Source organism: Mus caroli, chromosome X (assembly GCF_900094665.2).
Source record: "Mus caroli chromosome X, CAROLI_EIJ_v1.1, whole genome shotgun sequence".
NCBI lineage: Eukaryota > Metazoa > Chordata > Mammalia > Rodentia > Muridae > Mus > Mus caroli.
Genome location: NC_034589.1, coordinates 43,040,646 through 43,054,973, shown reverse-complemented (window position 1 = coordinate 43,054,973; position 14,328 = coordinate 43,040,646). Strand labels below are relative to the sequence as shown.

General features: G+C 42.8%; 1 protein-coding gene and 1 non-coding gene across 2 annotated transcripts; one reads left to right on the top strand and one right to left on the bottom strand.

The window, feature by feature from the left end:
• The first annotated feature begins 471 nt into the window (after window positions 1-471).
• Window positions 472-1,611, top strand: LOC110287426 (olfactory receptor 1468-like). The gene has a single exon (XM_021154055.1). The coding sequence runs from the start codon at window positions 539-541 to the stop codon at window positions 1,550-1,552; it is 1,014 nt and encodes a 337-aa protein (XP_021009714.1). The 5' UTR covers window positions 472-538; the 3' UTR covers window positions 1,553-1,611.
• A 3,649-nt stretch (window positions 1,612-5,260) lies between these two features.
• LOC115030197 lies at window positions 5,261-5,392 on the bottom strand. The gene has a single exon (XR_003835815.1). It is a non-coding gene; the product is annotated as a small nucleolar RNA SNORA17 (small nucleolar RNA).
• Window positions 5,393-14,328: the final 8,936 nt, after the last annotated feature.

The following is a 14,328-nucleotide window of genomic DNA, read 5'->3' as shown; positions in this document are numbered from 1 at the left end:
TGGCATCTTTCTGTTCAAATGATTTCAGTAAATTTGCTCAGGACACTAAATTTTACCTTTGTTGCTTGCTTGAATGGACATTCATGCATGGCTTTCCTGTGGTACTTCATGTAGATGATCACGTCATCTTGTTGAAATGTGAAAAGTGGGGTTTACAATAGTTCTTCTTTGGAGCTTTCTTTTTGCTTTAGACTCCATGAGTTTTTCAGATTAGTGAATGATAATGGCTGTAATTTGTGTAGTTGTGGCTCAAACACGTCTGACTACTTTGCATGTGTCAGTACAATTCTCATCGTACCCATGAAAAATACAAACTGATGAAATAGCTCCAGCATGTTCAGGTAGTAAAGACATGAAGAGTGAGTTATAAATATAGACTGCCCATTTTCCCCATTTACCTATTTACTAATATTTACTGGTCTCTCACTATGTACTAGACTCTTGTTTTATTGCTGTTTTATTAATAGGGAAAGAATGCATCTCTGTGTTTTCTGTCTCCAAGGCCCGAGTCTCTTCTACAAGCTAGTGTGATATACTGATGGGCTTTTGTGTCATGTTGCCATTTAACGATGAAGATGAATTTTCCCTTTTTAGATACAGCAGAACCATGCACCAAGGAAACCGAACTGCTATCTCTGGATTCATCCTCCTGGGACTCACAGTGGGATCTGAGCAGCAGCTGCTCCTCTTCACACTATTTCTATGCATGTATCTGGTCACTATGGTAGGAAACTCACTTATCATTCTGGCGATCATCACTGATACTCACCTTTACAGTCCCATGTACTTCTTCCTTGCCAACCTATCCTTCACGGACATCTGCTTCACAACCACTACAGTCCCTAAAATGTTGGCAGACATTCAAAGCCAGAATCCAACCATCTCCTTTGTAGGATGCTTTACACAAATGTATTTTTTTATGTTCCTGGTGGACTTGGACAATTTCCTTTTGGCAGCCATGGCATATGACCGATATATTGCCATCTGTCACCCATTACACTATGCTGCACTGTTGAGTCCCAAGCGCTGTGCCCTGTTGGTTGTGGTTCCATGGGTTATCTCTAATCTAGTCTCAGTACTGCATCTCAGCCTGCTGAGTCGCTTGCCTTTCTGTGATCAGAGAGTAATCCCACACTTCTTCTGTGATCTGGAACCTGTCTTAAGGCTTGCTTGTTCAGACACTCAAATCAACAATTTGCTCATCCTCGTTGTTGGGGGAACAGTTATCTTCATTCCCTTTGTTTTTATTCTTGTCTCCTATGCACTTATTGGCACTGCTGTGCTTAATGTTCCATCAGTAAAAGGAAAGTGGAAGACATTTTCTACATGTGGGTCCCACCTCTCAGCAGTGTCTCTCTTCTATGGGTCTATTGTTGGTGTCTACTTTCTTCCAGCTTCCAGCTACTCAGCAGAAAGGGATAAGGTAGCTGCCATCATGTATACAGTTGTAACCCCCATGATGAACCCCTTTATCTATAGTCTAAGGAACAAAGACATGAAAAGGGCACTGAGAAGGCTGCTCAGCAAAAAAAGCTTGATTTGTAGTTGGTGAACTCTGACATGCAGATATCTTTATCAACCCTTAAAAATCTAGATAGTCAAAAAGGATGCAGGGCCTTAGTCTATTCATCATCTTTAGCAGTTTCCTCCCATCAACTTAACTTCAGTTCTGTCCCAGTATTCTAGTTCTGAGATATCTCATCACAATGAAAAGGATCACAACCAAACAAAACAAAAACAAAACAAAACTCCGTTATTTTAGTTTACAATCTTTTTTCACTGCTTACATAAAGGTGATTCCTTAAATAAATTTATTTATACAAAATGAATGTAGAGTCAAGGTTTAATAATTTTCTTTAATATTTGGATTGAAGTTCCTTTTGTCCTCAACTAGATTTTATGTAGTAAATTATAAATTTCAAAAGGAGAAGTAAGGGAGAGATAGAAGGGAGGGGTCAAGGGAGGGTAGGGAATAGGTAAAGAGGAAAGAGAGGAATGATTATCACTTACAGTATCATAGACATAAAATGATTTTAACTTTCACAACATCCAATGAATAACTTCTTTCTATAACCCTTTGAGGTAAATATTATGGTGCTCTCATGTGCCAGGTAAAAAGAAAAAAAAGGTATGTACTCTGAAAGGAATGTACTGCACCAAAACATAGCAAGCGTCTTGTCCTATGAGGCCTACAGAGACTCTGTAGCCATTAAATTCTTTTGAAGTTCTGCAATTACGACTCACCAGAACTATGAAGCATCACTCACTAGGTTTCATCCAGCTTTGGCACACTCTGTTGTAGCTACATTGAACATTTTCTTATTCCTAGAGCAGTCTCGGATTTTTCAGCACGCTTGTCCTCACAATATATGTGCTCTCCTTGAAACGTGTTTCACCCTATCGTTGTAAAATATTCAACACATTCTTTATGGTTTCATAGTACATGCTGCTTCCTCTGAGCTCTCATATGTACCTCACGTTTCTAGCTAAAAAACAAACAAACAAACAAACAAACAAAACCAACTCAATTATCTTTTGGTTGCTCATCTATCACTTTATTTTTCTCTCTGTGTGTATGTGTGTGTGTCTGTGTGCACACACACACACACCAAACATTTGCTACCACCGAGCTTTATTTCCAGCCCATAGCACATTGATGAACATGCACTCCACAAGAATGTTTTATCACTTAACACAATGGATTATAATTAGTACAATATTTGTTTGTATTGTTTAAAGTAATATGAACACTTGGAGGTGGGAAGGATGATCTTGTCATATTAAACTCTGTAGCTTTTGCTGGAATATAATGCCTAAAATAGAGCAGACACTCAGTGAGATGAATTGAATAAAGTAGACATTTAAAAAATTCTTTTTTCTGCCAAACTTTTGTTAGTAATTCCTGATCACCTACAAAATTTTTCTGATCTTTCCTTTTCTTGTGATATAATCTATGAATTAGTTATAGCAGTGCCTATCGCTTATTTCCATTTGTTGATGATAGAGAGTAGGCAGCAGTTGATATGTTCTGAGACAGAAGGCCGTGAAAGTGCCATACTAGACAGGTATTAGCAGCTGGATGATCACAGGTTGCTGTTTTGGAGAATAGCTTCTCTTGTCCCTAGCCTTCTGTAAACCACCTACTATCCTTCTTAAAGTTTTAAATGTTACAAGTTCATTTTATGTGTCCATATGTTTTACCTTCATGCATTTCTGTGCGCCACTTGCATATCTAGTGTCCATTTTCTTTTAGAAAAGAGCATGCTTCTCACTGATATCAACTGAACATGACAGTCAATGAGCTTTCTTTGAAATATTTTATTGGTTCTTTGTGAAGTTTACCTCATGCATACCAATCCCACTCACTCCACACCCACCCTCTACCCTTTCAATTACCCCCATGCAATGGAGAAAAAAAAACTTGTGTAGTTTGTCACAGTGTGTCCCAGAGTATACTCTTTTGTCTACACTTTTTTGCTTGCAATGTTCATTGCAGTGACTCCTTGATCTTGTATGTGACCTCTTGCTTCTGATATTCTATCAATACTGGAACCTCACTAAGACTTCTTTTGGATATCATTTGGATATACTGTTGTTGGCCTGCATAATGGAGATCCTGTAGTTTTGGATCTGTAGGCTTGGCTTCTTCATGCACTCAAGCAGTTCTTCACTGGGGTAGATGTTGGGATGGGCCAATTCAAGACATGAATCTAGGCCTGAGTGGCAACTGATGTGCTCAGCCTACTGGCTCTCCAGGTCTTCTACCCTCTAGACTGGCTTACCGGCAACCCCTGCTACCAGGTCCAGCTTTATCTTGCTGCCCAGGTGATGTGCAGGACCATCTCTCCCAAGTGTTGCAGCAGATGAGGGTCATGGCCAGTTCTCCCACACTCATGACCCCTGGGCCACCTCTCATGCCTTCCATAGATGGTGAAGGTTGAGAGAAGGGACAAGTGCCTTTGCCCTCATTTGTGCCACTTCTCAGCAGACAAGAGGCAGTTCCAGGTCTCCCACAGTTATATCCCTCAGGGCTGGCTCATCTACAACCCCCACATCCAGGGCCAGCTCTATGATGCTGTCCAGGTGAGAGGAAAGGCCAACTCTCCCACTCTGATGACCTCACAGCCAGCTCTTCTTCCTGCCATTGGTAACAAGAGGGGATCATTTCTCTCTTGCCCATGACACCACATGGCAGTCAATTGACAGGGCCAGCTCTCCCATGCTCATACCTTCAGGTTCTGCTCATATGTGCCCCTACCATCAGGGTCAGTTTTACTGTTCAGACCAGGTTAGGTGTAGGGCTTGCTCTCCAGAGTGCTGCAGCTGGTGAGGGGCTGCCTGCCACAAGTGGCAGAGGACAAAAAGGGAGGAGGGCATCTCTCATTTGTCCATGCCACCACATGGGAGATGAGTGGTAGGGCTGTCTCCCATGCACATATCCTTAGAGGTGGCTCACTTGCAATTCCAACAATGTGCAGGCCTACTCTCCCAAGTACTACAGATAGCTAGGGGAAGGGTCAGATCTGCTTTTGTGCCCCCAAGTTCCAGCTCTACCAAAGTGCCCAAGTGAGTGGTGAGGCCAGTTCTGCACAGCCTTCAGACATCAACATGTCCTTGGTCAACAGCCCAGATCAGTGATATCTATTTGGGCTTTGTTGATAACAGATCCTGCTACTTCAGGGTCATGGATCCAGACATGGCCCCAGTGGCAGAACAGGCCATTATTACCTTACCATGGTCTTAGGTGGTATCACCAGCTATTCATATCAGGCTGCTTTTTAGTATCCTTGAGTGTCCAGTTGTGCTTCTCTTAATTATGCTCATATCCTTTGGTCTCGCTTTCTCTTCCATTTCTCCATCATTTCATTGCTACTTTCAGAGACACACAGGGTCCCTGAATGTCTGGGACCATCTTAGGAGTGGTATCAGAAGTGTGGTGCCCTGCTTCTGCATTATGGTATCTGGCAGGGGTCATTTCAGGAACGGTCTGTTCCCTTATTCCCTGACCTATGCAGCACCTAACTGGTGGGGTTATCTCATGATAGCTATTTGTCCAGTCCCCATGATGCCTGTATGACAGTTGTCTCTGGCTCCCTTCTCACATGACCCACTCAAGTAGACCCATACAAGGATCATTTGTCTTGAACTCATTCCAGACCTCAGTTCCAGGTGGGGTTCTTCTAGTCTCTGGTTTGCTCCTGGTCCTAGTAGCCATACGGGTCTATGAGGCACCAGAGTGGTGATCATCTCAGGCTTGCTTTCTTCAGGGCCACTAATCATTCAGATGTTCATAGGTCAGAACACTGAGCACAGACCTAGCCACTCTCCTCTCTGCTACCGACTGTCATATATATGGTACAGAAGCCACTCCTGCAACATTTCTAGGGCCAGGTCAACAAGTGCTCTTAACCACTAAGCTTTCTTTCTAGCTCCCAACTGTTATCCTTGCTGGACTACTACAAATGTGTATATACATATATATATATAGTACATTTTCAAATATGTTCCTGGATATTCGATCATATTAAGAACCTGGAGATTATATTATTTACTGGAAAAACCTGCTTTTAGTTGTGGTGTAGCTTAGGCTTAACTCACAGTGTTGGCATCAGGACCTCCCAAACCCATGACATTACATAGGCAGGACCTACAGACCTGTTACCAAGACAACAGCTATCATGTTCCCAGAATCCACTTGTTCATTTCCCACCTTTAAATAAGGGGAACACCCCTCCCTCTCTCTCTCTTTCCCCCTTCTCTTTCTGTTGCCACCTCCTCCCGCAATAAACCTCTCACATGTGGAACTGTATGGGCCCAGTGTGCTGTGTTCAGATGCGAGCCACTATTTTAACACATCATTTTGGTGCTGAAACCAGGGAATCAGCAGTACTGTAAGCGCTGCTGCAGAGCCGTGCCGCAGTGGGTCTAAGTACAAGCAGTGAGATCACAGCTATGTTGACCATCGCCCAGTGGACTCCTACCACCGACTGCAGCCTTCAACTGTGGCTGCCATGAGTGCGCAGGCTCCTCATCACCACTATGTTACAACTGCTGCCAGTGGAACAGGCCAGAACTCTCACTGCTTGGCAGAACTTTTACTGTGTAGCCACTAGGAAGCCCTCGTGATGGCTTGGTCCTCCAGCCTTGCTGATATCTTTTTGGTTACTGAATTGTTCTTGGGTAGAAATAGTCCAGTAACCCCCAAAATGTGTAGTGCAATTTCTTCCAAAGTACCTCCAGGCACTCTACTAGGATGTCTCCTGGAAAATTTCAAATCTTTGAAGCTAATGCCTCACTTAAAGGTATCAAAATTAATACACCTTTGCAATAAGGTCTGGATTCAGTACCAGCTAGATAATAGTTCCAAATGGCCACTTAATGGTACCCTTGATCCAATTATTTTAAGGGATCTTAATACATACTGCCAGTGAACTGGTAATGGAAAGAGGTCCTCTATGTCCAAACATTCATCTATCTTTGCTCCAATCCCTCCATGTGCTTTTCTTGTTCCCCAACCCAACTTCTCTTAGCCATGAATTCTACACAACCTCTGCCAGATGACACTACAATGTTAGTTCCAGCAAAAGAGCCACCTCCTTTCAGCCACAGACCTGTTTCTACACCACCAAAAACTCAAACTGTTGCCTCAGTTTCTCCTTCTCACCAGGACACCCCAGAGCCTGCTACCTCTAACTCCCCTTCTTCTGTGCCAGCCACAGGTCCCTCCAAATGTTCTACATTAGTACCTACCTTCACCCCGCCTATCATTCACTCTAAGGCCACAGCCAAATCCCCAAGACCTTCTTTCCCAGGGACACCTGACCCAGCAATGGCTCTTCCTGTAAGAGAAGTTGCTGGGGTAGACAACCTTGTCAGGGCACATGTTCCTTTCTCACTGAGTGAACTTTCTCAGATAGAAAAGAGGCTGGATTCTTTTATCTCTAACTCCTCTGCCTTTATTAAAGAGTTTCAATATATTATTCAGTCTTACAGCTTGGCTTTTCATGATTTCCATATGATACTAACTAATAAGTTACTTCCTGAGGTACACAGGCAAGTATGGGAGCAAGTGAGAATTCATGCAGGAGAAATTCATCAAACAGATAGAGCATATCCAATCAGATCAGAGGCAGTGCTTGACCAGGATCCTCAATGGGATTATAATTCTGCAGATGATATTTTAGCCAGAGACAGGTTTATTACATGGCTTTTGGCAGGACTAAGAAAGGCAGCCTTAAAGCTGGTAAAGTTTGAAAAACTCCAAGAGGTTGTCCAGGACAAGCAGGAAAATCCACGCCAATTTTTAGAACGCCTCACAAAGGCTTGATTGCAGCATAGCAACCTGGACCCTGAAAACCCAGAAGGTAAGCAACTTCTGATGATCTACTTCTTTTCCCAGAACTACCCTGACATAAGAGCTAAACTTAAAAAGCTGGAGAGGGGACCCCTGACTCCACAGGCAGAAGTCTTAGCACTGGCCTTCAAAGTGTACCATGGGAGAGATGAGGAAGTCTGTTAACAAAAATACCATATGCTGGGGAAGGCTGTCTGACCAGCCTCAGTCACTGCCCTGAAATCCTGGTCTTCTAAGACTTAGAAACTACCAGGTACCTGCTACAAATGTGGTTAACAAGGTCATTGGGCAAAAGCCTGCCCTAACTTCTGCAAGCCAAGGGGACCATGCCCTAGGTGCCATCAAGAGGCTGTTGATTGCCCTCATGTTACACAGAACAGAGGGACATCACCCCCAGATAATCCTCCAACTGATCTCCTAGGCTTGTCTATGGCCGACTGAGGAGGCCTGAGCTCCCCTGACCCAACCACTGCCATCACTAGCAGGGAGTCTTGGGTAGATATTGTGGTAAATGGGCAGCCCATATCCTTCCTCTGGGACACTGGGGCCACTTACTCAGTCCTGATGGAGTTTTGGGGACCTACTTCTCATTTTTCTGTTGTAGGAGTAGGAGGACAGTCTTACTTCCCTTATCATATCCTACCACTTACTTGCATTTTTAGGGGTGTACCTTTCACCCATTCCTTTTTGGTAGTACCAATATATCCTGTTCCCTTATTGGGAAGGTATCTCCTAGCTAGGCTGGGAGCCTCTATTTCTTTGCTCCTCCCATTCACCTAAATCCAAGCTTGCCAGCAGCTCCTCTGCTCCTTTTTCTAGCCAGTCAACCTACTAACACTACCATATTATTTCTTTTACCATCTACTCAGGTAGATCTCCTAGTATGTGACGCCAAGAACCCCTCTGTTGCTAAACACCATTCTCCTGTTGTCATCCAATTACTGGACTCTACCAGGTATGTAACCCAAGCTCAATACCCTCTCTCTCTCTGGAGCCTCAGGGGACTTAAGCCTATCATTTCTGACCTCTTGAAAAAAAACTCCCTTGCCACACCTCTTCCCCCTTTAGCACCCCTATATTAGCCATTAAGAAACCTAATGGTACCTATTGTCTGGTTCAAGACCTCAGGCACATTAATTCTGCAGTGGTTCCTCTCCATGCTATTGTGGCTAACCCTTACACACTTCTTTCTACTATCCCCTCAGGAACTTCCCATTTCTCAGTCCTAGATCTCAAAGATGCATTTTTCTCTATCCCTCCAGATGCCCAGTCACAGAATATATTTGCTTTTACCTGGACAGATCCTGATACCCAGTTTTTTGCCCAACTTACCTGGACTGTTCTACCTCAGGGATTCTGGGAAAGCCTACACCTATTTGGTCAGGCCCTGGCTTCTGACTTACTATCTCTGTCTCTTCCTAAATCTGATTATACTTTACATTGATGATGCCCTTCTCTGTAGCCCATCTCTAGAAATTAGCCAAGCTGACTCGTCTTCTCTTCTAAATTTCCTTTCCAGTTGAGGCTACAGGATCTCACCTTCTAAAGTCCAACTGTTCACCCCTCAGGTCACCTATTTGGGACTAACAGTTACCACAACCCACAACCTTAGATAGAAAGAATCTGATTCAGTCTCTAACTGTTCCTTCTACAAAGGAAGAGATTCTAACATTCCTAGGAATGGCTAGATTTTTATGTTCATGGGTTCTTTCCTTTTCCCTCCTTTCTTGTCCCGTGTATGAAGTAGCATTAGGCCCCACCCATGAACCTCTTCTCAAACCTATTACCAAGCCTTTTCAATGGCTCCAAGAGGCTTTCCTTAAGGCCCCAGATTTACACCTCCCTGACTTGACTTGTCCTTTTTCCCTCTTTGTAACTTAAAAAGGAGGGATTTGCCCTTGGAATCTTAGGTCATTAACTGGGACCTTCTTTTACACCCTTAGCATACTTTTCAAAAAAACTAGATCTAACTAACCATCCAGGGATGGGCACCTTGTATCCATACCTTAGCAGCTTCTGAACTCCTTATTTGAGAGTCAAAAAACATAAGCTTTGGGTCACCTATAACTCTCTTCTCTTCTCATAACTTGTCTCAGCTCCTAACTTATAAAGGCTTACAGACTCTACCTCCCTCCAGGGTTCTGTGTCTTCAGGTAGCTGTAATAGAAGACCCCACACTCACCTTTCAATCATGGCCACCTCTTAATATTTCTAATCTTCTTCCTTGAACAAATACTGACCACTCCCTATTTCACTACTGCACTGAAACTTCAGAGGAACCTCATCCTTCACACATACAGGAGGGCACATTGCTTAAGGCCATCTATATGTGGCATACAGATGGCAGCTCATTTTTTGCAGGAAGGGACCAGAATAGCTGGCTATGCCATAGTATCAGACAATGAGGTGGTGGAGGCACAGACACTTCTTGCTCGTACCACCAATCAACAGGATGAACTAATAGCCCTTAACCATGCCTTTTAACTGGCACAGGGAAAATCCTTCACTATCTACACAGATTCCAAATATGCTTTGTGTGTGTGTTACGTTTTTTTTTTACGTTGATGTTTTTATTAGATACTGACTTTATTTATATTTCAAATGATGTCCCCTTTCCTGGTTTCCCCTCCTAATCCCCCCTATCCTCTCAACCTTCCCCCTGCTCACCAATTCACCCACACCTGCTTCCTGGCCCTGGCATTTCACCTAAACTGGGGAATCAAGCCTTCATAGGACCAAGGGATTCTCTTCCCATTGATGACCAACTAGGACATCCTATGCTACATATGCAGCTAGAGCCATGAGTCCCACTATATGTACTCTTTGATTGATGATTTAGTCCCAGGAAGCTCAGGGGGTACTGGTTATTTCATATTGTTGTCCCTTATATGGGGTTGCTAAAATTTTCATCTCCTTGGGTCCTTTCTCTAGCTCCTTCATTGGGGACCCTGTGCTCAGTCTAATGGTAGGCTGCAAGGATCCACCTCTGTATTTCTCAGGCATTGGTGGAGCCACTCCAGAAACAGCTATAACAGCTTTCTGTCAGTAAGAACTTGTTGGCATCTACAAAAGTGTCTGCTCCTTGGGTACTTTCTTTAGCTTCTATATTGGGGGCCCTGTGTTCCATCTAAAAGATGACTGTAAGCATCTACTTCTGTATTGGCCAGGCACTGGCATAGCCTCACAGGAGACAGCTGTACCCAAGGAGCTGAAGGGGTCTGCAACCCTATACGAGGAACAACAATATGAACTAACCAGTACCCCTAGAGCTTGTGTCTCTAACTGCATATGTAGCAGACGATGGCCTAGTCAGCCATCATTGGGAGGAGAGGCCCTTGGTCTTGCAAAGATTATATGCCCCAGTACAGGGGAATGCCAGGGCCAGGAAGTGGGAGTGGGTGGGTTGGGGAGCAGGGCGGGGTGAGGGTATAGGGCACTTTAGGGATAGCATTTAAAATGTAAATAAAGAAGATATCTAATTAAAAAATGTGTTTGGGTTTGGAGACTGTGTATGTGATTGATCCCCAGGTAGGGCAGTCTCTGGATAGTCACTCCATTGGTCTTTGCTCCACACTTTGCCAATGTAACAACTCCTTCCATGAGTATTTTCTTCCCCTTTCTAAGAAGGATCAAAGTATCCACACTTTGGTCTTCCTTCTTCTTGAGTTTCATGTGGTCTGTAAACTGTATCTTGGGTATTCTGAACTTCTGGGCTAATATCCACTTATCAGTGAGTGCATATCATGTGTGTTCTTTTGGTTACCTCACGCAGGATGATATTTTCTAGTTCCATCCATCTGCCTAAGAATTTCAGGAATTCATTGTTTTTAATAGCTGAGTAGTACTCCATTGTGCAAATGTACCATATTTTCTGTATCCATTCCGCTGTTGAGGGACATCTGGGTTCTTTCCAGCTTCTGGCTATTATAAATAAGGCTGCTATGAACAGAGTGGATCATGTGTCCTTATTACAAGTTGGAACATCTTCTGGGTATATATGCCCAGGAGAGGTATTGCTGGATTCTCCAGTAGTACTATGTCTAATTTTCTGAGGAACCTCCAAACTGATTCCCAGAGTGATTGTACCAGCTTGCAATCCCAACACCAATGGAGGAGTGTTCCTCTTTTCCCACAACCTCACCAGTATCTGCTCTCACCAGAATTTTAGATCTTAGCCATTTTGACTGGTGTGAGGTGGGATCTTTCCCTGATGAATAAGGATGTGTAAAATTTCTTTAGGTGCCTCTCTGCCATTCAGTATGCCTCAATTGAGAATTCTTTGTTTAGTTCTGCATCCAATTTTTATTAGATATTTTATTTATTTACATTTCAAATGTTATACCCTTTCTTAGTATCCCCTCTGAAAATCCCCTAAACTCTCCCCTTCCCCCTGCTTCCCAACCCACCCACTCCTGCTTCCTGGCTCAGGCATTCCCATATATTGGGGCATAGAACTTTCACAGGACCAAGAGCCTCTCCTCCCATTGATGAACTACTAGGCCATCCTGTGCTACATATGCAGCTAGAGCCAGGAGCCTCTTAGTGGGTTTTCTTTGATTGGTGGTTAAGTCCCAGGGAGCTCTAGGGTTACTGGTTAGTTCATATAGTTGTTCCTCCTAGGGGGCCACAAACACATTCAGCATCTTGGGTATTTTCTCTAGCCCCTTAATTGGGGACTCTGTGCTCTGTCCAAAGAATGACTGTGAGCATCCACTTCTGTATTAGTCAGGCACTGGCAGAGCCTCTCCTGAGACAGCTTTATCAGGCTACTCACAGCAAGCTCTTATTGGCATCTGCCATAGTGTTTGGGTTTGGTGGTTGTTTAAGGGATGGATCCCCAGGTGAGGCAGTTTCTGGATGGTCTTTCCTTCAGTCTCTGCTCTGAAATTTGTCTCTGTATTTCCATCCATGGATATTCTGTTCCCCCTTCTAAGAATGATTGAAGTATTCACACTTTGGTCTTCCTTCTTCTTGAGTTGCATGTGTTTAACAAATTAAATTTTGGGTATTCTGAGCTACTGGGCTAGTATCCAATTATCAGTGAGTGGATATCATGTGAGTTCTTTTGTGACTGGGTTACCTCACTCAGGATGATATCCTTCAGATACATCTATTTGTCTTAAGAATTTCATGAATTTGTTGTTTTTAATAGCTGAGTAGTACTCCATTATGTAAATGTACCACATTTTCTGTATCCATTCCTCTTTTGAGGAACATCTGGGTTCTTTCCAGCTTCTGGCTATTATAAATAAGGCTGCTATGAACATAGCAGAGCAGATATCCTTATTAAAAGTTGGAGCATCTTCTAGGTATATGCCCAGGAGAGGTATTGCTGGATCCTCTGGTAGTGCTATGTCCAATTTTCTGAGGAATCACCAGACTGATTTCCAGAGTGGTTGTACAAGTTTGCAATCCCACCACCAATGGAGGAGTGTTCCTCTTTAACCATATCCTCCCCAGTATCTGCTGTCACATGAGCTGCTGATCTCAGCAATTATGACTGGTGTGAGGTAGAATCTCAGGGTTGTTTTGATTTTCATTTTGGTAATAATAAAGGATGTTGAACATTTTTTTAGGTGCTTCTCAGCCATTCGGTATTTCTCAGGTGAGAATTATTTGTTTTCTTCTGTACCTCATGTTTTATTAGGGTTATTTGGTTTTCTGGAGTCAAAATTTGTGAGATTTTAAAAAATAAATATTAGATATTACCCCCTATTGGATTTAGGATTGGTCAAGATCCTTTCCCAATCTGTTGTTGGACTTTTTGTCTTATTAATAGTGTCTTTACCCTAACAGAAGCTTTGCAATTTTATGAGGTCCCTTTTGTCGATTCCCAATCTTACAGCACAATCCATTGCTGTTTAGTTCAGGAATTTTCCCCCTGTGCCTATACTTTCGAGGCTTTCCCCCACTTTCTCCTCTATAAGTATCAGTGTCTCTGGTTTTATGTGGAGTTCCTTGATCCACTTAGATTTGAGCTTTGTACAAGCAGATAAGAATGGATAAATATGCATTCTTCTACATGATAACCGCCAGTTGTGCCAGCACCATTTGTTGAAAAAGTTGTTTTTTTATCCACTGGATGGTTTTAGCTCCCTTGTCAAAGATCAAGTGACCATAAGTGTGTGGAGTCATTTCTGGGACTTCAATTCTATTCCATTGATCTACCTGTGTGTTGCTGTACCAGTACCATGCAATTTTTATCAAAATTGCTCTGTAGTACAGCTTGAGGTCAGATATGGTGATTCCACTAGAGGTTCTTTTATTGTAGCGAGTAGTTTTTGCTATCTTAGGTTTTTTTTAATTATTCAAGATGAATATGCAAATTGCCCTTTCTAACTCAGTGAAGAACTGAGTTGGAATTTTTATGGGAATTGCATTGAATCTGTAGATTGCTTTAGGCAGGACGGCCATTTTGACTATATTGATCTTGCCAATCCATCCATGAGCATGGGCGATTGTTTCATTTTCTGAGATCTTCTTCAATTTCTTTCTTCAGAGACTTGAAGTTCTTGTCATACAGATCTTTCACTTCCTTAGTTAGAGTCACACCAAGGTATTTTATATTATTTGTGACTATTGTGAATGGTGTTGTGTCCCTAATTTCTTTCTCAGCCCGTTTATCCTTTGTGTAGAGAAAGGCCATTAATTTGTTTGATTTAAGTTACAGTCCAGCTACTGTACTGAAGCTGTTTATCAGGTTTAGGAGTTACCTGGTGGAACTTTTAGAGTCACTTATATATACTATCATATCATCAGCAAATAGTGATATTTTGACTTCTTTCTTTCCAATTTGTATCCCCTTGATCTCCTTTTGTTGTCGAATTTCTCTGGCTAGGACTTCAAATACAATGTTGAATAGGTAGGGAGAGAGTAGACAGCCTTGTCTAGTCCCTGATTTTAGTGGGATTTCTTCCAGCTTCTCACCATTTATTTTGATGTTGGCTACTGGTTTGCTGTAGATTGCGTTTATC

Excerpts from the sequence above, each read along its gene's own strand:
- LOC110287426 (XM_021154055.1), top strand. The coding sequence starts at position 539 with ATGGGCTTTTGTGTCATGTTGCCATTTAACGATGAAGATGAATTTTCC.